The following is a 27,933-nucleotide window of genomic DNA, read 5'->3' on the forward strand; positions in this document are numbered from 1 at the left end:
GATACGTCTCCTGATAAACCTGTCGGGGAAAAAACACCCAGCCCAATGACGCCATCCACAACTGTTAAAAAGGACGAAACTCTAATTAGTATTGAAGCGAGGATGACGACTATAGGCAGTGGTTGATATGCCGACAGGGGTCTGTAGAAGAGATAAGACGCCACTATCACTGGGTCATAATCGTTTACCAAGAAAAAATCACATTTATCTGCTGATAATTTTAATAATGACAAATATCACTTTTTTATTGTTGACAGGACACAATGTTGAGATTTGTCGAGTTTATTTTTTTCTATCTTATTTAAAATTAGGTTACTTCTTTGTGTATTAGTTGCAATTATCATGACCAATACGATACTTATCAAGATCGTTGGAACATTTAGAACAAGCAATGGCATCCACGTACGTCTACTGCAGCGGCTATCACTAATAACATATGCACTTCATTTAAAGAAAGTTAAAACGCAAGAGTGTTTACCATAATCCATAAGGTCTGGGTGACTTCTAGAATTACCTAAGATTAACCCCCCATTTTATTTCACCTGGTGATTAAACACCCTAACGCTATTTGGGTGGTTAGGTTAGGCTACTTTTGATTACGTTATGTTAGCGTTAGGGTGATTAGGTTAAGTTACGTTATATTAGGGTGGTTAATCTCAAGGTGAAATAAGCTAGGGGCTAATCTTCCTTTGATGTGACTCTTATAAGGATTAAGCACACTAATTACGGCTACGCTGCCTCCTTGTGAACCTTTAATTCCGTATTTCGCAAGACTCACAAGCATCATATTTATCTAATCTACTTTAGTTATTGAAATACAAAAGTAAGACATAGTGGATGGCATACATTCACATTATTACAGATATTACCATTTGTTAAGGTCATGTCTGGTGAAATATAAGAACAATGGACACAAGATCCTGGGAAACAAAATTAAGGCACGTGATAAGACTCACTTAAGCCTCACAACACAATCCTGGCAAATTATACACCAATAAGAACATTTCAGTTATAATTGTATATCTACTACTACTGAATATAAATACTGTAGTTTAGTATTGTGGTGAATAAAACGTAAACAAAAAATGAGGCTTTTAAAATAAGATTTTGATTGTTTCTCGCCTATATTCCAGTGCCTACAACTGAACGGTATAATCCCAGAGGTTTCATTAACGCTTTATGAACCCTGTAAAACATCTTAATTTTGCTTAGTAACACATCTAGATATAAAACCAAGTAATCTTATTACCATCATTATCTGGTGCCCTTATTATAGAATGGATATCAATTCACTAGAGTCGGTGCAGCGAAGAATGACGAAAATGATTCCGGGACTTATAAACCTTCCATATCAGGATAGATTAAAGAAACTTAACTTGCATTCCCTAGAAAGACGAAGAGTGCGGGGAGATATGATAGAAGTATTTAAGTGGGTGAAAGGAATCAATAAAGGGGATATAGATAAAGTTCTTATAATATCCGAGCAGGATAGGACTCGGAGCAACGGATTTAAGTTGGATAAGTTTAGGTTTAGGAGGGAGATAGGAAGAAACTGGTTCACAAATAGGGTGGTGGACGAGTGGAACAAGCTTAGCAACTTTGTAGTAAGTGCGGGAACTCTGGAAAGTTTCAAAAGGAGGCTAGATAGATTCATGGATGATAGAGAGTGGTAGTAACTCTCGACAGGAGCTGCCATGCACAGGCCAACCGGCCTATTGCAGACTCCTTATTTTCTTATGTCCTTATGTTCTAACACAACATACATACTGTAGGTTAACCGTCTCCCCGGCCCCACCCCACACAACACGCCCTCAGTTCAGTCTACTGTCCTGGCCATGTATATTGTTTCTCACTCTTGATCTTTTTTCCATTTTTGTATTTCTTTATGGTTCTTTATTATTATTATTATTATTATTATTATTATTATTATTATTATTTCTATTATTATTATTATTATTATTACATTTTCGCCCCCCACGCCCCGACGTGGGTCAGTGACCTAACCTAACCACACCTTCCCTGGTCGTAAATCCACCCAACTGCGGTATATGCTCAAACTTAACTGCCTTGAGCAGATTGATGATGTCGCCTCTTCTCTTACGACCTCCCTCCCTCCTATGCTCGTCTACTGTGATGGATCTGTCATCACGCTGGGCTGCGGTGGGGCAGCTGTATGGATTCCTGAGCGCCAGGCCCGCAAGAAAATCAGGGTCCACGACTGGGCCTCCTCCACTGACACTGAAAGCATAGCCATCCTCGCGGGCATTCATGAGGGGGCGACCTATGCTCGCACTGAACGCCGGAACCTCCTGATATAATCAATGACAGCACTTCTGCGCTAGCGAGGCTCAATTTACCCTCCCCCTCCTCCCCTGCCGCCCAACACACCCTAGCCGCCGTCGCCAATCTAGAACAAACTGATGACATCCGTGTCAAGTTTATTTGGATCCCGTCACATATAGGAATAACTGCCTGTGACACTGTTGATCGACTTGCCAAAGAAGCGACACAAGAAGATGATATTGAAGCCACCCTCGCCCTCTCCCTGAATCATCTCAAATCTCGCATACACGCCACACAACGAGAAGCATTCGACGTAAAATGGACACACCTGAAACAAAGGGGCAGCGTCACACTATGCCAATATGACGCTGTAACCGGTGACTCCAACCGCCACTACAAAGAGTATCAATCTGTGACTCGATCTCAACAGATTATATACATGAGACTGCGCCTAGGGTACAGGTACCTATGGGAGTACATTGGCAACCCTGAGCCTAGCCGCACTGTTTGTAAACTTTGTGGCCACCCCGACTGTCACACCCTCCGTCACTACATCCTCACTTGCCCTATGACCTCCTCCTACAGGTCCCCAGCCGTTACCAACACCTCTTCCCTCCCTGACCAGATATCCCTCCTCTTAGTCACCGGCCTGGCACTTTACATTATTAGGGACCTGCCACGCTTTGCTATAAACAGATGAAATGTACCGGGAATTCTCCCCCCCCCCCACACACACTCATCATTCTGTCACCTTATGTAACTTGCTGACAAAACCCATGACCCTTCAGGCTTCCACGCCCTTAATGCATGAGTCATAAAGACAAGCATGAACTCCGCATTCTTCCCAGTTGGGCACTGTAAACGCTTCTGCGCTTCACCTTGCACAGGATGTAAGGGGGTGCCCAATAAACTAGCCCCCTCCGGGGCAATCTGTAAAAAAAAATCTGTCCAGTCACGCTGGGCGTTCCACGGCACTTGTCTTGTAGTGGATTTCTCCCCTACAAACGCTGTTTGTCGCTGCGTAGCCGACCCCACGAATTCCACAGTGTGCCTCGTGGTCTAGGTCAACCAGCGCCGCCATACATCATGGAGCGGGGGTCAACTACTAAGCCACGCCTACCCCCCCCGCTATTTAAGACCTGACCTCGTGGTGACCTGCCTCTTTTCTACCTTTCCAACCAGCCAGCAACACCTCCTCCTCCTCCGCTGCCTGACGGCCCTCGCTCCCGCCGGCGAGCATGGCGATCCACAAGCTGTCCTTCTCTGAGCACCCTCACCAACCAGCTCTCTCTACATCACGCTTGTAACCATTCTGCCTTCCCAGCACCAAGCTGCATTGTACATCCAATGAGAACCCAAACATCTCATACCCCACAGTCTCACATCCGATCCATGACGTGTCCTAGTAATGATTTTCATCAAAATTATTGTTCGTAAATAAAACCTGTACTAATTGATCTTTTAAGAATATGTTAATCAATCATAATCAAGATCTAAAAATGACTAATGATTTCAAATAAATTTACTACAGAAATAGTGAGGCACGATAATTATTATCAGTGCGCGATAACCAAGTCCTTGTTAGAAATACGTAAATACGTGATATTACTGTACATCATATACGTCATTCGGTATTATTTGTCTATACATTAGGATAATTATTTTGTGAATTTGTCCATGCTTTATATTTTGTAATATGATATGTGTATAGTTTTCTGCCTCTTGGGAGTGATTAATTAACAAAAAAGTCAGCCAACTGACTACACATTACCATCAAAGAAGTGTGCTGCACATGCCGGGAACTTCATTTTACTTTACAGAAGCATGCCTAAGCTTGATACCGCATATCACCAATTCCAGGGATCACAAACCAAGTTAAAACAAAATAGCCTTTCAGTAAGCTACTGGCAGGTTGCCTTGTACAATCGCAGTACTCTTAAGATACCAGTTCACTCTCTATCGTCCCGACAGAATTAGAAGATCAAAACGAACATAAATTATTTAAGTTATTTTTTTACTTGAGTAAATAGTGTTAATGCTGCGACATAAGTCGTAAATAACACTAATCCTGTGGTAAGGATTTTTCAATCATGCAGTGACTGGCTGATGGAGAAGAGAATATTTTTTGCAGTACGTAACATCCCTGTCCAAGCGGCTAACGAGCCGATCAGTGGTGAAGAGGATAAAAGTAAGGGAAAAGAGGAGGATGCAATTACTATTAACCGAATATTGTATTCGTCAATGAGGTACAACAGTTTTAAGTTTAAAATACGATACTTTCAACCCTACATGTGGCTCGTCAGCTGTTGGCTAGACTTCCCAGGGGGCCAAGCTCGCAGCTGGCGCAGGCTTGCCAACTTAGCGCTTTTCACGTTAGATCTAGAGGTTTTTTTGGGTCTCATCTAGCGCCAATTGTTTTCATTTTGCGCCATTGCGCAAATTTAGGGCCTTTTCATTGGAAGGGGATTTTCAGTGCTATTTACTACAACGTAACACAAGTTTAATCCAGTGGAAAAAATTGTATCATACAAAGTGGACTAATACTGCTAACATATTGCATTTTGGGGTTGAAGTAGCTAATTACAAAGACTTCAGGTGAAAATCCCTAAAAAGAGTTATCAGAAGTTGCCCTATCTGCCCTCACCTTGCCACATTCAAATGCTGATGTAGAGCGTTCCTTCAGCCGCATAAACCTAATTAAGCCCAAGCTTTGCTATAGGATGAACATCTCAACACTGAATGCAATAATGTCTGTGAAGTGTGGCTTAAAGAGTAATGAAAAGTGTTGTCCTAGCTATGAATTACCTATTGATGTTGTCAAGAAAATTGGCACCATGGAAACATACTGCAGCTCTTCAGCAACACAGCAGTTGACGAGCCACGTGTCAACTTACTCATGACCAAGCTGTCTGTAGTATCTACTGATACGGAAGAAGACTGGGATACTTCTGATCTGGAGTAATCGTGGTGAGTAATTCTTTAGTGTTGCACGAAGATCATTTGAACCTTTTTCGTGTTGAATAAGTAATTTTAAGCCTACATGATATCAAACCTAGGTTAGATACCTTGAGAATTCTGCAAATTTTTAAATCTAGCGCTTTTTACGTGTCAGTTTAGCGACTTACGGAAATCTGATTTGGCAACTCTGCTCGCGCCGGCCATCAGAAGGCACCAACTCTGCGACGTGTGAGGACGTTCACTGACTCCATTAGCTCCGTTCTCCTCCCCCCACATTATTCAACAACCTTTAGACGGTAAGCGTTTTTCTGTGTGGCGGATGTTATTTTGATGATCAAATATTGTTCCGTTGACAGTAAAATAAAAAAGAATAGAGAGCCGGAATATTAACCAGTTCTCTTTTTAGACTGTCAACAGTCGCAGTCCACGTCTTATGCAGTAATTCAATTTCAATTGTTTATTCCTTGATAGAGTAAGCGGGATCCTAGTGCTGTCACTAGGTACCCCTGTACAATGACACCAGAAGCATCTGGCAAGTGTGACAAGTATATACAGTATAAATATTATAAAGGGGCTTACTAAAGCCTAAGGAAGGAAGGATATTCCTTTAACACATAATTATTTACAAAATATCTGGCCAGTATGGGGAGGATCATCGTGTCTCCGTCAGGGGGTCGAGGAGTGGTGTGGTCCAGCAGGCGTCACGGAAGCGTTGTGTGGGGTGATGCAGTATAAGTAATTTTTTATACTTATACTTTTATCCAATTTATTAATTATATAGCCTGGTATATTGCTTACCATTAACTGTTATCCTTGTAATAACTGCAGTAGTACACCATTGAATGCAAGTAACTTACATTTAATATTGAGTAAAATTGTCTGAATTTTCCTATTTATTTTCCTGGATTTACGGACTTGAAATTGAACCTTGACAGTCCTCATACATTTACTATCGCGTTTATTATTTAGCAATCTTTTACGGAAATCAACATTCGGGTTTAGATGTAATTTAGAAGATTTCCTTTTAAGTTCGTAAATGTTCTTTGACAAGATCTGTGTAGAATGTTATGTATAATGACTCGCATGTTGGAATGGAAGGTACAAGTGTTAATCCTGTAGTTGAGTGCTCATAGGCGGAGGGGATGATGATCTCTGTGATTGGTGGAGAGGAGGGGCTTGGCCGCGAGTTCCAGCTTGTGATAGTATTGCGTAAATGGAACCGCTGAATACCACTAATATATATATCCTATAAATAACATCTACATGTACTTTATTGATAGAAATTTAAAATTTTATGTAGTTACTATTGCTTTTTAGTACTGTACTAGATTAGTCTGCCATTGTGATTTATTAATAACTATCAGTTGGCTATATATATTGTGGTGTACAGTATGTGGCCAGTTGTCAATTCTCAGGATTGAGGTAGAATAGAAACTCACAATGCGTTTTCTTTATATATATATATATATATATATATATATATATATATATATATATATATATATATATATATATATATATATATATATATATATATATATTGTTGTACAGTGCAGTGCTAAGGAGTTACTGGGTGAGGAGTAGTTTGCTCAGAGGTCCTGTTGGGCGAGGAGCTTGTTGGTGAGGCGCTGTAGAGAGTTGTTGCTGGTGCAGTCGGTCATAGTACTACTGAGAAACCATTGCCCAACTCGACACGCACCTGACGTTTGACCTGACGTTTGACCTGACGCTCACCTGACAGGGTCCTGCCCCCTCCTCGCCGCGTCCAGGCAGGTTGCTGCTGCCTCAAACTTATAACCCCAAATAACGCAAGCGGTGTTAAGCCACTGCACCTTTCCTCCCCCTCTAGAATTCACTTCAATCCTCTTTATCCTTCCCCCGCCACTAGCATTTATGTCATGTTGTACGCTGATTGGCTGGTAAGCGGACGGCGGGGTCAGTCGGCAGTTGTAGGGGAGAGTATCCACTACAATATCCTTGAACACAAGAGCCAATACTCGTACCGATATATCATAAAAAGTAATTGTCAAAATGCTTATCATGCTTATTAAGAGATGGTCAGATAAGGAACAAAAGTTAGATAAGATTAAAACAAAAGACAACTTGAGCCTAAGGAGTGACTTGGCAGCCTTACTTTACTTTGAAATAACTTTGTTAGGCAAATTTTTACCAACTTCGCTGAATTTATCAATTGGTGAATTACTGTAAGTACTATTGTGTACAATATTTTAGTTGTTTAAATTTTTTGTTTCATTATTGTTTATAGATTTTACCTACTTTTATTATTAGCGAAATGTAACAAGTTAATTGCAAGTTTATATATATATATATATATATATATATATATATATATATATATATATATATATATATGTATATATATATACTGTATATATATACTGTATATGCAAGTAAATCACTGTAGGTGCGCGTGATCCAAGTATATGCTGATAACCCCAAGAAACAAGAAAACACGACGTTACGAAGTTTCCAAGCGCTTTCGTGTAATTCACATCTTCAGGGGTGAGTACAGACTAAGGAGAAATACTTGAGAAGGCTAATATATACAGTAGAGGAGAGTGAGATGAAGTTCCTTCCGCTACTGTATATATTAGCCTTCTCAAGTATTTCTCCTTAGTCTGTACTCACCCCTGAAGATATGAATTACACGAAAGTGCTTGGGAACTTGGTGTTTCATTGTTATATTATATATATATATATATATATATATATATATATATATATATATATATATATATATATATATATATATATATATATATATATATACTGTATATATATATGTGTGTGTGTGGATTTACTTGCTATTAAACATATTATTTAGTTAACAAAACAGCCCAGGTAGTGACTGCAGAATCCAGTTAAAGGGTTTCAAGGGGTGTTAAGATCATGCTTGTGGACCTTGACTTAGTAGTTTCATCTGCTGTTGTAAACTGTATTGTATGCACTTGATAGTAGTGAAAACGCTGAAAATTTTACACAGTTATTCAAGGTTTAGTTATGAGCAGTTAAATAAATAACGAACATCTTGGTTTATGCCAGTCTTGGCAGCTCGGTCCATCTAATTACCCAAATGTACCCAAATATAGTCGCAATGAAGTCAAATAATGGTCCTACATGAATAAATCGGACTGCTAATCACTTCTCGACTAGTATTTGGTGTCAAAGTCACAAAAAATTGGAAAACTTACTTTAATCTGAGTTAATAGATCGCGTGCATGTACCGAGGTAGCGAGGAATTACCCAAATGTAGCCGCAATGAAGTCAAATGATGGTCGTACAAGCGTAATTCGGGCTGTGAATCACTTCTCGATTATTATTTGGTGTCTTATAAAGTAAAAAAAATTAGTAAACTTAATTTAATCTGAGTTGTGTTAGGTTAGATTAGATAAGATTCGGTTTGGTTAGGTTAGGTACATGCACTTGATCTATTAACTCAGATTAAATTAAGTTTACCAATATTTTGTGACTTCGTGACACCAAATACTAGTCGAGGTTAGGTTAGGTCAGGTTAGGTACATGCACTCGATCTATTAACTCAGATTAAATTTAGTTTACCAATTTTTTGTGACTTTGTGACACCAAATACTAGTCGAGAAGTGATTGGCAGTCCGATCTATTCATCTAAGACCATTATTTGACTTCATTGCGACTACATTTGGGTAATTCCTCGCTCCCTCGGTACATGCACGCGATCTATTAACTCAGATTAAAGTAAGTTTTCCAATTTTTTGTGACTTTCTGACACCAAATACTAGTCGAGAAGTGATTGGCAGTCCGATTTATTCATCTAGGACCATTATTTGACTTCATTGCGGCTATATTTGGGTACATTTGGGTAATTAGTCGGACCCTTGGCAGCGAGCTAGGATACATACCTACATAGAATATTGTTACTATGCTTCTCTCCTTCCTATTGCAATTTTCTTCCCACCTTAACCTATTACCATGTACTTTCCTACGTTGCTCCTGTATTAATTATTCCTTCCTTTTCACCTACCTTCAACAAAGCAATTTCTTTCCCACATCCATACAAAGTTGTCTTTTCCCTTCCATAATATTTTGCCTCCTCCACCCAGTTTCCCAGTACTGTACATAAAATTTTGAGTAGACAATTCGCATACATTCAGTACTCGTCTAAAATGTTTTTTTTCTCTCTCTCTCGTACATTCCAGGAGACATCTTGAGGCATCATGGAAGATTTGGGATATTTGAAAAATGATCCAACCTTCTCATCCCGGGCCATCCATGATGGCAACGAACCCGAACAGTGGAGTCACTTAGCTGTTGTTCCACCGATTTCCACAGCTACAACTTTTAAACAGAATGGTCCTGCTGACTTCAAGGTAAGTTGTTCTGTGCCTTATAAATTTATCATGCAACTTTATTTGGGTTTCTAATAAGCATTGAATTTAACCACTTCAGATTTGTCACTTGATGGTAGTATGTTTGTAATTTCATCATTTGCTTTGTGCGATTGAGACCTACTCGAAGAGAACTTCAGAAAAAACAAGTTTTTATATTTATTAATTAATAAAATAAATAAATTAGGCACTTGCATACAAGATTCCATTTTGCATGTGAATGCAGAGATGTTACCTGTAATCTCGGTCAAGATACCATATCTTTACTTCATCATTTAGTTCTTATAAAAGCATTGCAATCTGAACCTAGTTTGTTTCTATACATTTTTCCTCATTGCCCCTGGTGAGCTCATACACTGTTTGGGCAGCCGACCAGTTCTCTGTTATTTTTATTTTTTTTTTTTACGGGAATTAGCCCACCCGGACACAGGTCAAACGACCCACTGTTGGCTCTTGAATGTACTGTACCTGACTATGTGCCAGTTTCTGTTAAACTTTACTTTTTACTTAAATCCTCTTCACCAATGAGCGGCTCATTAGCCGCTTGGCCGGTCGGTCACTTCTGTTACTCTCATTCTTGGGTGGCATCTCAACATACAGTACACTAGCAGATTTGTACTAGTCACTACCCTGTATCGGGATGGCTATCTACTACCTTCAGATGTGAGCTCTTGACTGGGTTATGACCTTTGAGGTGCTTATAAACTTTTGTTAAATCAACCCTTTCCCCTCAATAATATAAATGAGGCATTTAAAGGTGCTCTAACCTCTCTTGGTACTGAGGTGCACAAGTGCCAGTACCAGTTTGGGTGTTGTCAATCAGTTGGCAGTCTTTAGCATATGTCAGACTAAACAGTACTGCAGGTGGGGGAGCACCACATTATTGAAGAGCCTTATGAGGGGCAGACCATCTAGATACTGTACAGTAGTATATGTAAGGTCTTTAAACAAGTCTTGCCAGTTTAGTAGAATGATTCATCTTCTCACAATGATCCGAGAACTTCATTTTTTTTTTTGCCAACATACACCCAGGTCTTTTTTTATTATTGTTTCAGTTAATGATGTTTCCTCTTTGTGTTAGTATGCGGGATATGCCTCTTTACTATTTCGACCAGGTTGTATTCCCTTGCATTCCATAACATTGAATTTCTGCAGCCATTCCTTTGCTTTTATTTTTTTACCAAGAGGTACACTGGCACATGGCCCCTGAAAATTAGTGTACAGTATGTAAAATTTTCTCTGTGCTTTTAGTATTTGAATTTTACTAAGAGATGATGCATAAGATTCATTTATGAATGGTAATTAATATAAAACAGTAGTCTTTGTACAGTACAATATTATGATTGATGCTAATGATTATTTGTTATTGAAAGTATGAAAAAATCTGTTTTGTATACAGTATAAAGCACAGTATTAATAACCTAAGCATGTCTAAAACAACTTGGTAAATGTGCATGATGATTGCTGAGAGTCTTAGAATCAAGGCAGCCATGACCTAGTGGCATTAATCCAAGATACTGTAGCCCTTAGGAAGGAAGCTTAGTTCTGGAAGCTAGTGAATCAGATGTCACATTATACATATACAGTGACCCCTCGTTTAACGAACGCCTCGGTTAACGAAATTTCGGTTAACGAACTGCCTTCCATAAGGATCTTCAATTCGGTTAACGAATTTCTTACGAACCGACCTCAACATGTTTTTGCTTGCACTGACCGGGCAACCAGCTTTAGTATCAGTCCGCCAATACATTAATCTGTTCTAGGGCTTAAATTCCTTACTATTTTAGTAAATATCAAGAAGTTTATACTATCCAATAATTTTAAAAGTTTAATATTCAATTTTTTAGTAATTTTAACAATTATTGAACATAATTGAAGGTAAAGTGACTAGTTTAATGCGTGGCATCCAGCCTCTTAACACAGCAAACAGGCGTTAGTCTCTCTCTGTTTTCACTGGAGGTAACATCTTGCTTGAGACTCTCAACTAAACTCTTTTTTTCTGTGTTTCCAAGCAAATTATTGGTCATTTTGAAATGTATTTTACATATTGACAATATATAATGAAGTGCAGTGTTGATTTAAAGAAAATAATCTTGAAATACACCAAGAGAACTAAAATTTTATGGGTGAAATGGTGCCATGGGGTGACTTCTCTTCCACCCCAATGCCTTCTCTTCTCCCTTCTCCTCCTCCACCTCCCACTTCAAATGCACATCATCATCATCATCCAGGAGCCTTCTACATACACACCTTAAAGTAAGTGAACTTTTCTACCATTTTTGTTGAATTTAGGAAATTTTCGGTGAGCTGGAACCAATTACCCAAAAACCCATTGAAACAATGGTTTCAGTTAACGAACTTTTCGGTTAACGAACGACCTTCTGGAACGGATTGAGTTCGTTAACCGAGGGGTCACTGTATAATGTATTTGATTCTCGCTCAGCTGCAACCAGAGACCATATTACCCAATCATTTCTGATGTCTACATCAATTTCTCCTTGACCTCGTTCGCTATCAGATTAGTATTGTAGAAGAGAGAGCCTATAGAGCACCAGTACTTTACCATAGTAGTGCCACTTCCAGTACTGGTGTCAAGTCAGCATATCCCTGCTTGATTCTAGGTAGGCCGGACCTCAGTGTCAACCTGTGGTTCAGCATTTTATACCCCAACAAAGGTGCACCAACAATATTTTTAATTAATTCTACCTGAGAGTTGCAATGTGTGTTTCCTAAAGAGAAAATTATGCAGCAGGAAATGTATCACCTTGTACAGGTAAAATTAAATTTATCTTTTAGAGATGGTCATTTTCTATGTTGTCTATTTACAAAAGATCTACTTGTGGAATCCTGATTAATCATAAGGTTTAGCAATCCAAAACTCGACCTTGTGAGTGTAATAGCATGGGCTGTTAAGTGTTGTGTTTATAGTGTTTTATATGCCATATAATATAAATGAATTTGAATCTTTTGTAGAGTGGCAAAAAATAAAACCCAAAAGGAAGAAACACTTCCATAAAGATACTGAAGTGTAGGTAGTGTAATTCTCAGACCTCTTGCAGTGCAACGTAGAATTGAGTGTACATTGCATGTTAACAAGAGGTTTCAGCTTGTGACCTGCATTGTGATAATGCTTTGAACCCCCTGATTTGATATGTCCATTCTAGGGTGTTGATGGTTGTATTCACATTCATCACAATGACGGGAAGTGTTTAGCAATATGTAAGGAATTACAGCCAGTCATTATATCAATAATATTGTAATATATTCAACACTTTCTTAACAGTAGGTGTTCTCACTTGAGGGTCGTTGATGCACCTTGAAATTTGACATAAAGAAATTTAGGATCCAGATATGTGTTGGAAAGATAATGATTATTAGTGCAGCCTCTGATGATTTGGTGTGTACTGCATTGTGCATGTACACAAAGGACCATTCACTTCCCCTGATCATAATTGATGGATTGATATTAACCCTCTCAGCCTCGCACGACGCCATTGTGGAGTCGAACATATAAGGTGAAAAAATTGCCCTGAGCCTCTCTACGCCAACGTGGCGCCACGTCCAATGGGCTATATTTTCAAATAACTTAAAAACTTTTCAGTGAAACTGACAGAACTTTGGAAGCCATTTGACACGTTGTTTTCTTTATGTGGGCTTTATCACCTTCCCTGAGACGGTCTTGGTCGTCGTGTGCATGGCAGCACAGTATGAAGCCAATGTGGCTCTGGCCAATAGAGCAAGAGGAGGGTGTGCCGCTCGGCCCTTTAATTATTCCATCAGTTTTTGTTATATTATTTTTCCTTCCCATGATATTTTACATGCTTTGTTCTTTATTTTGGTTTATAGTACATATCAATGAACACTAATATAAGGAAAATGTGAATGGAAATTGAGATGTTACTAAACATTTTCCTACTTTTTCAACTTACAACTCTACTTGAAAAAAGTGGCTTAAATTTCAAGAATTTTGAAATTTTTTATAGTTGCATACAATTTTTCAGACAATTTTACACCAGAAAAGACACATTGACAATTGATAAAACAATTCCATGGTAGTGAAATGAGCTCTAAAAAAAAAGTCCTAGGTAATCAATATTTTTTTTTAATAGTAAATGGCTGGATACTTTCCGGACAGACCTCATATGTGTCTCAGGCTCCGTGGCTGAGAGGGTTAAAATTATATTTTCTAAATCAAGGCCAGGCTGGGAAACTGTTATACAGTACAACTAAGTCGAGAGGGTTAGGAGGTTAGCTTCTCTTTCCATTTATAATCCGAGCCCTGACAAGGACTCTGGATATGGATGTTGCCATTTGAATGAGAAGACTGTTGTGGTATTATAATACCAATGCTTTGTACTGCCCCAAGCACTTGTCAGTATATGCAAGACCATAGCAACAACATAGCCTTCAGTGCCAGCTATTTGGCAACATGCCCTTAGGAGGTGGGAGGGTAACTAGGTCTACCAGTCTACTTTTGTTTATTAAATGGGAAAATGAAGGATTGCATTATTTGAAGTGAACTTGATAGAGGTAGAAGAATGAAATAAAAGCTCTAGCTGCTGTGCAGTACCTGTACACACTCCACTTGGAGACAAATCAGTAAATACCAGTACATTAACAAGCAAACAATAACTTGCATGCACTCAGTCTCACACACACACTATATATATATATATATATATATATATATATATATATATATATATATATATATATATATATATATATATATATATATATATATATATATATATATATATATATATATATATATATATAAAACAAAGCCTAGGATTGCTTTTGTTGTCCTTGTGGAGCCATGGTAGCACTTCCTGTTCACATGCAGAGGTCCTAGGATTGCCTTTGATGGATTTTGTTGTCCTTTTGGTAACAAAGGCAATCCTAGGCTTTGTTTTATTTCTCACAATGCCTGTTCATTCGTCTTATTCTTAAACAACGTGAGCCTTCACCGGGGATTGCCCGTGCCAACTATGTGGTTGTAGTAGCATTTTACAGAATCCAGCTAGAAAGCGCAAGTCTACCAATATTGTATATTTCAACAGTCCATATATGTGCAGATCTCAACATACAAACAATACCTCACTAGTCAGTGTGTGTGTTTTGTAACTATAAACATCTAGGTAAATTATTTTGAACACCAGAGTAACTACTGTATACTACAGTGATGTCTCCGTTAGCCGGAACAATTGGTGCAGGGCACTTCCGGGAATGAGAGGTTTCTGGGTAACGAGACGACTCTCAAAACGGGAAAAAAAATCCCTCATCCTCGGAATTTTCAGAAAATGTGCCTGATTTTCATCTCTCAAACCCGGAAAAAAATCCCCATCTCCAGAATTTTCCGGGTATCGGGAAAATTTTCTCGGAATTTTCCGGAAAATGTGCCCCCTGGAAAATCATTCCCAATGCTGGAATTTCCAGAAAATTCTGGATTTGGGAATGATTTTCCGAGAAAATTTCAAATCCGGCTATCAGAGAGTTCCGGGTTTGAGGGATTCCGGCTGACGGAGATATTACTGAATTAGGTTTTAACTTTCATGGGTCAGATCTAAAGCAATTGTTTTGCAAAATGGTTTTGAAATTTATGGGGCTAAGCAGCAGTCACCTTAGCAATTTAGACAGTCATAGCTCACAAATCTATGACCATTTCTTAATGTGAAAAAGTTGAGATCAGTTAAGCATTATATTGAGTATAATAAACTTTGTCACACATTTAAAGTGGTTTTTATAAATTTTATTTGAAAATATAATTTATTGTTTTATGTTACAGATGTTTGAGTACAGTCGCTCAGGTAACCCTACCAGAAACTGCCTTGAGAAGTGCCTGGCTTCAACTGAGAATGCTGAGTTTGGTAAGTTGAAAGATAATGAATTGTAAACATGATTCTGTACTGTACATAACCAGACATCTGGATAAACTGGACCCAGTGTGGCCACAAGAAAGATTTTAAGGTAGATGTGTCGAAAACTTTCCTCACAAAGATTTAATTGATGTAGATGTGTGATTTTTATTAGGACATGGGACCTAAAGTTCTCTGATATGTAATTGGACCTAACTCCTGTCTCGGTAGAACCTCTGTCAGGATACTGCTGACCTCCTGTACTGTATTATGCTGTCCAAAAAGCCAATTGTCCGTATCTTCCGGTGAATATACTAAACGTGTAAAAACTATAATGATAAAAAAAATACAGTGCCGTATTTTACGGCAGTGAGTACAGCTCCTCCCCGACTTACGGCCACCCGCACTTACGACCTGCCTCGGTCGTACCAAAATTTGGTCAAATTACGTATTTTCGAGTTCCAAAGTCAGTACACAGGCAAAATTTTCGTTTGTAATTCACTTTGAAATGGCTGGCAAGCTTAAAAGTGAGTGTTTTGTGGTGCGGAGAAGAAAAAGAGACACCCATTTCAGATTTTATATGTATTATTTAAGCATTTCCGACTTACGACCTGGATGTCGGTCCCTAACCCCGTCGTAAGTCGGGGAGCAGCTGTATTTAGAAAAAAACATTTGTGTGTATTTTCCTCCTGTAGTCATAGTTTTCTTTAATTAATATATACAGTACCAGTAAATGTGAGGACTAGATAAAAATACCAATAAATAAGTTACAAAAAAAATACTATACAGTATTGCCAGACCAGTAAATAAAAGCCAAATGAAAGTTTAACAGTCGCCATTTACATACACTCCCTGCTTCGCCATAGTAACGAAGACCAGCTGGAACGCTGATTCCCAAACAACGCCCCCCCACTGCTACAATCCTCCCCTCCCCCACTGCTACAGTCCTCCCCTCCCTCACTGAGCCAGCCAACTCGTGTGCAAAAAAATGGATACTGTATTCCCCTAATGTGTTTACCCTTAGGACAATTATTTTTTATACTATACAGTACTTTATTTTTTTCACAATATGTACTGTATGTAGGATGGTGTGTGCATGTAACAATAAAAATAAATGAAGACAGTTACGTACAGTATATCTACCTGAAAATACGAGTTGAAAAACAACCATAACACCTCACAGCATGGCCCAGTAGCCTGGTGGTTATAGTCACAAGTCTAACCTGGCTACAATGACATGATCAATCACTATTAAGCACTATTCTATCAGTAAACACTCATACTAACACTAAATCGTCAGTGAAGTTGTCAAATCCTCCAGTTCCGTCTCCACCTCCTCCGCCGACTCAAGTCCCTCAGAGTTGCTGCACCCGAGCTCCTCAGTGTTTACACAACATTCATACTTCCCAAGCTCACCTATGCCTCCCCTACCTGGTCTTCCTCCCTAAATGCCACACAACGTAAACACCTAGAAAAAGTGCAAAAGAGGGCATGCAAGATTATTCTCTCCCCTTCCTACTCCAAATATCAAGAAGCGCTCAACACACTGACCCTTTCGACTCTCACTGACCATCACCACGACCTCATCTGCAAATTTGGTAAGAAGTTTCTACACCATCCTCGACACCGGCTCCTACTACCACCTGAGATCCCTAGCCCTAGAATTGCTGTTCGACACCACAACCGCATCCAGCCCATATGTGCACGTACTGATCGCTATAAGAACAGCCCAGTCCCAACCATTGTAAAAATTATCAATAACTTGTAATAAACCAATGTATTCACTCCCAGTAAATACTACTTCTTGCACTGTCACTATGTTGAAATGCACTGTAGTTCTAGCTTTTCCCCATCTAGTTATTATATATCTTATTTGTATCACTTATGTTACTTGTATATTTTTTGTAATTCGAAACCCATTCCCCAAATATGTAACTGTATATTTTCAGCCTTCTGGCTGCCAAGCTCTTTCAATAAACCGTTAATTATTATTATTATTAAATCCAGTGAAATATGGCAGGGAGGGGGAGGAGAGTTACAAGAGCAGACGATGCACTAACTAGCAAACGCAGTCACTCACCCCCCCCTTACTGGTCCTGCTGGCCACTCCTAAGTTTGTCCAGCAGTTGCATCTTCTCCACAAGGGTCATGACCTTTTCTCTCTTCACTTGTTTGGGTGCCTTCCCATGGCTGGATGAAGGTGGTTGAGGGCGTTTGAGAGCCATCACAAGTGAGAGGAGCACACGCATGAGATGGACAAATGTTTATCCTGGACTGAGGTGGAGAGAGTGTACGTGGGCCACCCTCCCAGGACGAGACACACCGTGCGGGTTGCCACAAAACTTGTGTGCTCCCTGTTCCTGCCGCGAACATGCTGCCAACTTTAAAACTACCCGCAGACATTTTTGGGCAGATCCAGGGTGTCATCTGCGAAAAATGAAAGGCTATGAATTCAAAATCCACAAATTGTAATGGCATGCTGTACTGTACTGTACAGAACATAATACTCTACCCTACAGTTGATCAGCTCTTCTGCCTTAGGAAAATCAAGGACTCAAAAATGTCTAGATTAATATACTACAGTAAGTCTTTTGGTATCCAGGTTTCAAAGCTTGCTTATGTTAGCTGATTCAGGTATCTATTGAATTTTCATAATCAAATTCTCATTTCTGATATGTTTTTGCATTTACTTTAATTCTCTTTTAACCACTGGTGTACAGGGTCCCCTGTTGGAGCTAGCCAAATAAAATATAAAAAATGGCATTCCCAAATGAATGGGTTCATAAAAGTAAATTTTTTGTTGATGAAGTTTCTCGTTTTTCATATTCATTTCCAATGCTTTGTGAACTCCTTTACCTAATGAATTATTTTCCATTTCTAGGCTTGGCCTTTGCCTCGGGTTTGGCTGCTACCACCACCCTAACTCACACCCTTTCTGCTGGTGACCATATTGTTTCTATGGATGATCTTTATGGTGGCACCAATAGATATTTCAGGCATGTTGCCACAAGGTAAAGCAACTTTACTTGTGTAGTAAATATACAACATTCAGTGTTGTATATTGCTACTCTAGTTTAGATATAAACTAGGTAGATATTTAATTGAACATTTGTTGATGTAAGATAAATATTAATTATACAAAGATGTAGAAGATGATCGATTTTTTAAGGAGTTGGTCATTTTCAGATTTGGACTCGAGATAGACTTTGTTGATGCTTGTTATCCAAAGAAAGTTGAAGCAGCCATGAAAACCAACACCAAGATGGTGTGGATAGAAACTCCCACCAACCCCACACTGAAGCTTGTTGACATTGCTGCTGTGGCAGCTATAGTAAAGAAACATGGAAGTTCATTCCTGGTTGTAGACAACACATTTATGTCTCCCTATTTTCAACGACCTCTTGATCTTGGAGCAGATTTGGTTCTGCACTCAGTAACAAAATACATAAATGGCCATACAGATGTCATCATGGGAGCCATCTGTACAAATAGGTAATGCCTAATTTTTAAGTCTCAATTTTTTTTTTACTTTGATGCATGTTTGTCATAATGAAGAAAATTTATACACATACATTCTTTATGTATTTGTTTTCATTACTTTGCTAAATATACAGTTATTTTGCTGGGGTCCAGAACTTCACTTCCTCAACAAGGCACCAAACCTGGTTTCCCCTCATCATTTATGCATGTCCTTCACCAAGACGTCTACAGATTTACACACACTGCTCTATCTTGAATATGCATCTCCTTCACTTCTTGAATATGTTTTACCCCATACTACCCTCTTCTTCTTAGTCCTTCCTTCTCCCTTCTGCTGTCCACCTTAAAATAATATTCTTTACTAATCCTTACTCCTAATTCTCTTAGCACTGTATGTCCATACAACCCAAGTAGATGTTGTCTGCCAGACATTACTTTCAATTCCTCATTCCCTTGTTTCTGTAATACTCCCTGTACTTATTGTCCGTTCTGTTCACCTCACTCATTCCTTCTATCTGTCAATTCTCCTTTGCTTTCTCTAGCATAATTAAGGGCGAGTATTGACCTAAAAACCTGTATTGCATTAACTATTTTGAAATATAGACACCCAAAATTGCAATGCATTTTGCAACATTCACTTAATTTTATTGTATCACCAGGAGTGACTTACACGAGCAACTTCGCTTTCTCCAAAATTCTATTGGACCTGTTCCTTCTCCATTTGACTGTTACTTGGTCAACCGGTCCCTGAAGACATTAGCTTTACGAATGGAACAACACATGAAGAATGGTCTGGCTGTTGCCAAGTTTCTGGAAACACACTCTTGTGTTGAGAAAGTTATACACCCTGGCTTACCTTCTCACCCTCAGCATGAGGTAACCACACAAACATTCATTATTATTATTAGTATTTTATTTATTTTTTGTTCATATGGTCTTCAAGCATTTTTACTTATATTAACAAAAGTTTATTTCCTTTTGTATTTTCCCTCTTGGGATGGGGGCACAGTGCTATATGTACACTCGGTAAAAAAAACTACCATACAGGTAGGGTCCGATGATTTTCCAACTGAACATTCCCGTTGTCTCGCGATGGTTGGTAAGCCTGAATGTGAGACATTTCGTACTTAATTTGGTAGACCAAAATTAGCTATTTCATTGAGAATATTGAATTACTTTGTTATTACAATATGACTGGAAAATGTCAGTATATCTAGATAAGATAAACTGTATGTTATATTAAATGTTCCACACACACCGTGGACTACAGTAACCATGGAAGTGGATGAGTTGCCATATAGGAATGCATTATTTGTTTGGCAGAATTAGTGGATATAATAAAGGTGTAAGATTAATTTGCAACCGAATTTCGAATCTGTATTTGTATTGCTTCTTCACTTTGGGCTAATGCCACATTGTCATTTTTTATTCGTATTGAAAATATACCATGCTGTACTGAAACCTCTGAATAGCTCCACAGTTCATATAACATACACATTCTTTATGTAAGATATCAGGAAATGTTGGTAGCACTAATTATGTAAATCACAATATTAGGCTGCTGCAACACCACTCACAATGTGTATTAGACATGGAGAAATGAGGATTAGAGTTCCGATCAAGTTTCAAATTGTGTTAGTGTGGCAGCACTAACTCTGAGTGCCGATCACTTGTTTCGAGCACACGTGATCAAACTCATACACACTCAGGGCTACCAATGTGAGGAATGCCTCAGGGGGGGGGGCTTTTTGAAACACTTCGTTTGTAGTGTCAGTTTGTTTCTCGCAGGAATTGTAACGGTAGTTTTTTACCGAGTGTACTTCAGTAATTTATAATTTCAAGAATTTTTGCATGTATACATTTCTATCTTCTCTTCCTTAAGTACAATTTCTTCAAAGTCGACTGTTAAAAGGGTGGGGTGGGTGCAAGTTTAGGTGACTGGATAAGGAGTACTGTACAGTGGTTCAGTAAAGGAAAAACTATTGCTCTAAGTTTCACAAAAGGCTATACTTCTATAGGTGATTTTGGTGAAATTTACAAATCCTTTTGATTTGTCAGTCACTAATGTTAAGGCCTTGTGGGTCCTAGATTCACACTTTATTGTACTGTAGTTGGACAGCCTAGTTCTGGTTTCATTCAAGATGAGATTTAAAAAAAATAATCATTTTGAGTTTGCAATTAAATTCATTGATTTAAAGTCAATGGAACTCAAATTAATCCTTAGTTTTGTAATTCTTTCCCACTACTCTACAGTAATTATGGCAGTTGTGAAATAATGTAATTTTACTTGTTACAGATCATTGTCATAAGAATTTTAATACTGTAAATTTATTCTATTTTGCAGTTATCCAAGCGTCAGTGCTTTGGTCACTCTGGCATGTTGAGTTTCTACATCAAGGGAAATGATTTGGAAACTTCTAAGAAATTCTTCAAGCATTTGAAGGTGTTCACCCTTGCTGAGAGTCTAGGCGGATATGAGAGCCTCTGTGAACTTCCGTAAGTTACCTCAACATTATTTTTAAAGAACTGTACAGTAAGGTCCCACTGAACCAGTAACTGATTAATGAGAATTGGTTTAATAAGTTTAGTGTTGTGTGGTAAGAAATTCTATTTGATTTCATGGGCAAAATTATAAGAGAACCAGCTTGCATTATCATACGTGGGGGGGTCTAGTCATGCTGTCATTGGTTGAGCATCCAGCTGGATTAGGGCACTCTTACTCATTTTCTATTTGCTGAGATAAAGTCAGTGGCAAGCTGACCCAACCTAGCTATCCAGCGAGTCTTGATGCCTTTGTGACAGATTTTGTTAAAATTGCAGATAAAGGTACTGGTGTAAGGATCTGGGTTCACAATCTAAAATTTTGAGTAATGTGTTAATTAATGATCTTTGAAATAATTCATTACATTGAGAATATTTAAAATGTCAATTACCGTATTTGATTGTGATTGATGGATAATTATGTATTATATGTACTGTAATCAAAGCATAATTTTTCTGGAACTTTAGTCTAATAAGTAATATGTGAAATTGTTTTATAAAGGTCTGTGATGACTCATGCATCTGTACCAAAAGAGACGCGTGACAAACTTGGCATCACGGATGGTCTAATACGGATCTCATGTGGCTTAGAGGGCACTGATGACCTTATCAATGACCTTGATCAAGCACTTAAGGCTGTGGTGAGTAGTAACTTGAAAGTATTTCTAAAGTCTTAAATTTCATTAAATCTTCAAATATTGGTACAGATTCCATAAAGTTTATTTCAAGAAGTTTCAGACATTTTCAGAATATGAATACTGTACAGCATTTGGCAACTATTTACTGTGTAAGAAACGGTTTCTTGTATTTAAAAGTGCGGATTTTCACTTGGTGCGAGTACCATGGGAACACATCAGCCATGTTAAGTGGGGCACCCAGTATAATTTTAAACTATTTAGCTCTATTCTTACACACAGCATATCATACTCCAGCAAGTCTGTATAAAACTTAAAAATTAAGCTATACTGTAGAGGTAAAGGTAAACTGACCAGAGTCCTGATTTTCAGCAGGACAGTCCAGAAAATATCCCACTGTTGGAGCAAATCTTAATAAATGTTCCTCTTCACTAGTATTACTGCCAGTTTGTAGTCACATTTTTGTTTTCTTTGCAACATTACATTCTTGAACAGGTGATTGGCATTGACTGTAGATCTCTCTAGGTGAAGTCTGACCGTCTGTCCACACCAGGACCATATGCATACACATTGGCCTCAGAGACGTCAGCCATAGTTGCCTTTTAGCAATTTTCCATTTCCGAGAATATTTTATTAGACATTTATGTCTGTAGCTGTGTTTTTCTTCATTTGTCATCTATCTCGATTTCAGAGCATCAATATATTTATCCTTTTTCGTATTATTTACTCATTTTCATAATAATTTTCACCAGTGTATTTTTTTTGTATGATTTTATAATTATTTATTTTGTTTATTTGGTTTCATTTTTGCATTATGAGTATAGATTTTACAGTACTGTACTTATTCATTTATCTCAAAAGTATATCGGCGTAACTGTTACGCCGTTGACGCTATACGAGTTAAGCTAGAGGGTTCTTTTTTTTTATCGTGCAGCTCAATTCCTCTCCTAGCGAACTGTGAAAACTGGAAGTTAGTACTGTGAATAGTTATTATTTTATTGTGAGTTGAATGAGAATAACTACCCGTGATGTACAGTTGTTTGAGCTTCAAACCAACAATAATTGCAGTTTTCTGCAAAATTTTCTTATTATTGTGGGCTAATACTGTAAAACAAGTTAATGATCACTAAAACAGCACTCGTCTTACCCCCAAGAATTAAATAATAAAAAACTCGTTTGCCTATATCGGTATTTATCATTCTGTCCCTATTATTAGCCAAAGATTTATAGTATTGTTAAGTATAATAGTGTGTAATAATTGGAAACGCCACTACACCCCCCCCCTAATGTTATTAACATATGAATACAAAGGTGGAGAAAGTTTGCATAATCTTTGATAAAAACAGTATCATGACAATAGTATTACAATCTTACTTTAAGTTCTTTCGTTTTATTATCCCTGAAGACCATAACAACTTGAAGGAATGTAAATCCTGAGGAGTGCGTAGAACTCTAATGGCCTCTTCATAATCAATCACTTACTGATCAAAGTCTTTCTCTGCCCTCTCTAAAAATCGCCACACAGATTCTTCATCCATTAAATCGTTGATTATTGATGCCAACAACAGTTCAGTTTGATTATAAGATTGAGGTATGGGCCCACTTTCACTATCATTCGTTGGGTCAGGTTCACTTTCATCACTATCAAGGTCAATGCATGTCTCGTCCCTGTCCACTTCTACCTCCTCACAGTCCGTGAGTGCTACCTGGTCTGTGGAACTCGTTGCTGATTGGCTGGTAAGCTGACGGCAAGTGATCAGTCAGCAGTTGTAGGGGAGAGTATCCACTACAGTGTCACTGTTTGTGTTACCATTAGACACACTCATCATTTTCATCTTCACTTTCACTGTCATATATCATCGTCAATACTTGCCACATTGTCTTTTAACTCGTCATAGTCGGCAATAAGATCTTGGGATGCTTTGTAGCACGCTAAAAAGTTATTGTGTGCATTCCAAGTGGTATTGTCATTATGATAATCACTTTCATCATGCTGTGAGTCAATTTCATTGTCGACAGGTAAAAGATCTTCCGATGGTTCATAACGTGATGTATGTTTTTTCTGTAATAATGCACGTCACCTGCACCATCGCCAGTAGCACTTGTATCACCATAATCAACACTAAATTCACCGCCAAAATCACTATCACAAAGCATTACTGGGGTGTCGAAGAAATGGCTGCTGAGATCAATGTCACGAAGTGTAAGAGGATGCACCTGGGACGTACTAATGGTAAGGAGGTGTATCATATGTCCTAACGGGATGATGAAACTGCACTATTTGAGACTGAAAGAACTAGGTGTGTATGTTGACAATAAGCTGAAGTTCTCGGGCCATTGCGAGAAGGTAAATCTGGCAAATAAATTATTGGGTCTTATAAGGTCATTCAGATATCTAGACGGTCTGACCCTCATAACGATCTTCAAGAGTAAAGTGCTTCCCCTTCTGGAGTACTGTCACCCCGTCTGGTCCCCGAGGTATGCTAGGGACTGTCAGTTGGTTGAAAATGTTGAAAGGAGGGCCACCAGACTGGTGCCTGCACTTCGGCACCTCAGCTACTCCGAGAGATTGGAGCGCCTGAACTTGCCTAGCTTATACTACAGACGGGCAATGGGTGACCTAATTGAGGTGTATAAGCATCTCAAGGGGCACTACTCAGTCGAGTGTCAATAACTGGAGCTGGCGGACCCTCGCCCCACAACGGGTCACAGCTCAAGATTGAAGAAGCCCCAACTCCAGAAAACTGTGAGAGCAAACTTTTTCTGAGTGAGAGTTGTGAACTCTTGGAACAATCTACCAGAAAGTGTTGTGATGGCACCGAGTGTGAGCTCTTTCAAGACCAGACTTGACCAACAATGGGGCAGGTTCAGACACATTCAGGAGCCGGTGCATGCCCAGTACTTGCCAACAGTGCGTAACAGAGACGTGACCGATCGCCCAAACAGCTAACGAACCGATCATTTGTCGAAGAGGATAAAGGAAAAGGAAAAGTAACAGAGATGTGACCGATCGCCTAAGCGGCTAAAGAGCCGATTAGTGGTGAAGAGGATAAAAGCAAATAAAGCACTGTCGTCAAACACAAGCTCAGGAATAATGGACTCCTGAACCCACACCAGAAGGCCTGGCCTCATTCGAGTCTTGCTTTAATATCGGGCAGATATTGCACAGCACTTCTCATGCCCGTGGAACACGAATAACATCAATGTTATGCCGAAAAGTTATAAAAAATAACAGTAGAACATACACTTAACCTGATGCTAAAATACGCGCCAAAACTAAGGAGGAGGAAGCATCTGGGCATGCGGATTGGCTGCCTCGGAGGATATAGTCCGAGGGAGGCACGCTGACATTGGCTCGCGCTCCTCTCGCACTCAACTTTATGTTGCCACTTTCTGAAACTGAGCGCACAGCCAGATCCGTAGCTCCTGGCCTGAGGCGAAATCACCTTTATTTTTGTAGGACTTTCTACCATATTTCTATTCTAGCTAGAGCAGGGGTGGGCAATTATTTTTGGAGGGCCACTTCATGAATGGTGGCACACTTCGCGGGCCACAGGTTAACAGTAACGAGCCAGTATTGCTGCTATGTCCACCCAACTTCCAAAATTGTCCTTTCTGTAATTAATAAGATTTTTTTTTCCGATTGCCAAATGCAGTGGCGAGCCACAGAAATAATTTGGCGGGCCAAATGTGGCCTGCGGGCCGTACTTTGCCCACCCCTGAGCTAGAGGGTTACATCCAATGCCAACATGTAGAGGAAAGGTGAAAATAGTTATATCCATCAAAAAACGCATTTTTGCCGGGGTGTCGCTACACCCCCTTCTGACGCTGAGTGCCGCATCTAAAATCATGTCTATATTATTAAATTTGCCCATTTTATAGACAGCATTAAGCATTTCAGGTTTTATAGTTAATACAATATAGTTCAATGATATCCCCGTTAGCCGGTACAATTGGTGCAGAGCACTTCCGGGAATGAGAGATTTCCAGGTAACGAGACGACTCTCGAACCCGGAAAAAATCCCTCATCCCCGGAATTTTCCAAAATTTTCTGGGTAATGGAAAAATGTTCTCGGAAGTTCCAGAAATTGCTCATTACATGATCTTTCGAACCCGGAAAAACTACCCCCATCCCCGGAATTTTCCGGGTATCAGGAATATTTTCTTAGGATTTTCCGGAAAATATGCCCCTCGGAAAATCGTTCCCAAAGCTGTAATTTTCCGGAAAATTCTGGCTTTGGGAACAATTTTCTGAGAAAATTTCATTTCCAGCTATTGGAGAGTTCCGGGTTTGAAGGATTCCGGCTAATGGAGATATTACTGTCCTTGAATATATAATATAGGACAGTAGAGTATTCCAGTATTTAGGTGTAGTGGGATTAGAGAAATAATTGTTGGATGCAATGTTTATCACAAAACAAACCTTTTTCTCATCTGTTATGCATTAGTGTCACAATGCCAAAACCATGGGTAATAGGCCAGTCATCATTTTCACGATAAAATGCCTTTTCTCTGGAACTGAATACTAACGTGTTTAAAGCATAAAGATTGTGCATATTACTGAGAAAATGTACAGTACAGTGATCCCTAGGTTAACGAAATTTCGGTTAACGAATTACCTTCCATAAGAATATTCAATTCGGTTAACGAAATCGTGTCAACATGTTTTCCCCTGCTTTCGCCTGCTCACCAGCTGTAGTATTAGTCCGCCAATACAGTAATCGGTTTTAGGACTTAAATTCGTTACCATTTGAGTAAATATCAAGAAGGTTGTACTATTCAATAATTTTCCAAGTCTTATATTAAAATTTTTAGTCTTTTTAACAATTATTTAACATAATTGAAGTACAGGGAACTAGTTTTTAGCTCACCAAACAACCACTTGACTCACCCAGAATGGTGTCAGTTTGTGCCTCTGCTCAGTGGAAGAAGCTTCTTGCTTGAGACACTATTGAACATAAACTATTTTTACGTTTTTACATTACAATTATTGGTCATTTTGAAATTTATTTTACATATACTATTGACAATATAGTGCAGTGCAGTGTTAATTTAAAGAAAATAGTGGCGGCATGAAGCCTGGGTGATTTCTCTTCCACCCCACTGCCTTCTCTTCTCCCTTCTCCTCCACCCCCACTTCTAATTCCCATCATCATCAACCAGGAGCCTTCTACATGCACACCTCAAAGTAAGTGTACTTTACTGCATTTATTTTTCGTTTGTATGTAATTTTCGGTGAGCTGGAACCAATTACCCAAAATCCCATTGAAACAATGGTTTTGGCTAACGAAATTTTCGGTTAACGAACGACCTTCTGGAACGAATTGTGTTCATTAACCGAGGGACCACTGTATATATGAGTGATTTAAAACTTACGGGCACGGCATAATTGAAGCTTTAAATATTCTGCATGTATTATATTATTTGAAAGCTCATTAATTAACACTAATTACTGTACTGGCAAAAACAAATACTTGTAAACACCTTATCATTTAGTTACCTTGCCACAGGAGTAGTGCCACGGTGCCACAAAAGCAAGGCGAGCACGGTAGGGGGTAACATGACACCTGGAGGCCACTTAACATGTGATATACTGTATCCACCTTTTTTTTTCCCTCCAGATATTGCAGTAGTCCTCATGTTTGGGCATGGTAACTACAGCGTCTCCTCCTGCACTGTTGTTAGTCATAAATGTTGGAATTATTTGCTAAACAGTATTAAATCTTGATAATAATGACGAGGTCTCTTGTAAAGCAAAATACTGTATTAATAATAATTTCCAACTTTTAAAAA

At 38.8% G+C, this 27,933-nt stretch overlaps 1 protein-coding gene across 2 annotated transcripts; it reads left to right on the plus strand.

Moving 5' to 3' along the window:
- The first annotated feature begins 5,225 nt into the window (after positions 1 to 5,225).
- LOC121864186 (cystathionine gamma-lyase-like) lies at positions 5,226 to 27,933 on the plus strand. Of its 2 annotated transcripts, none has more exons than XM_042363192.1 (9): positions 5,226 to 5,250; positions 9,438 to 9,608; positions 15,415 to 15,496; positions 18,366 to 18,495; positions 18,671 to 18,976; positions 19,624 to 19,840; positions 21,309 to 21,460; positions 22,008 to 22,146; positions 27,762 to 27,933. In XM_042363192.1, exons 2-9 carry the CDS (start codon positions 9,456 to 9,458, stop codon positions 27,771 to 27,773), a joined length of 1,191 nt encoding a protein of 396 aa, XP_042219126.1. In that variant the 5' UTR covers positions 5,226 to 5,250; positions 9,438 to 9,455; the 3' UTR covers positions 27,774 to 27,933. The 2 variants fall into 2 exon arrangements, with proteins under 2 accessions (XP_042219126.1, XP_042219125.1); XM_042363191.1 differs by lacking the exon at positions 5,226 to 5,250 and adding an exon at positions 5,418 to 5,537.

This window comes from Homarus americanus, unplaced genomic scaffold (assembly GCF_018991925.1).
Source record: "Homarus americanus isolate GMGI-L3 unplaced genomic scaffold, GMGI_Hamer_2.0 scaffold26351, whole genome shotgun sequence".
NCBI lineage: Eukaryota > Metazoa > Arthropoda > Malacostraca > Decapoda > Nephropidae > Homarus > Homarus americanus.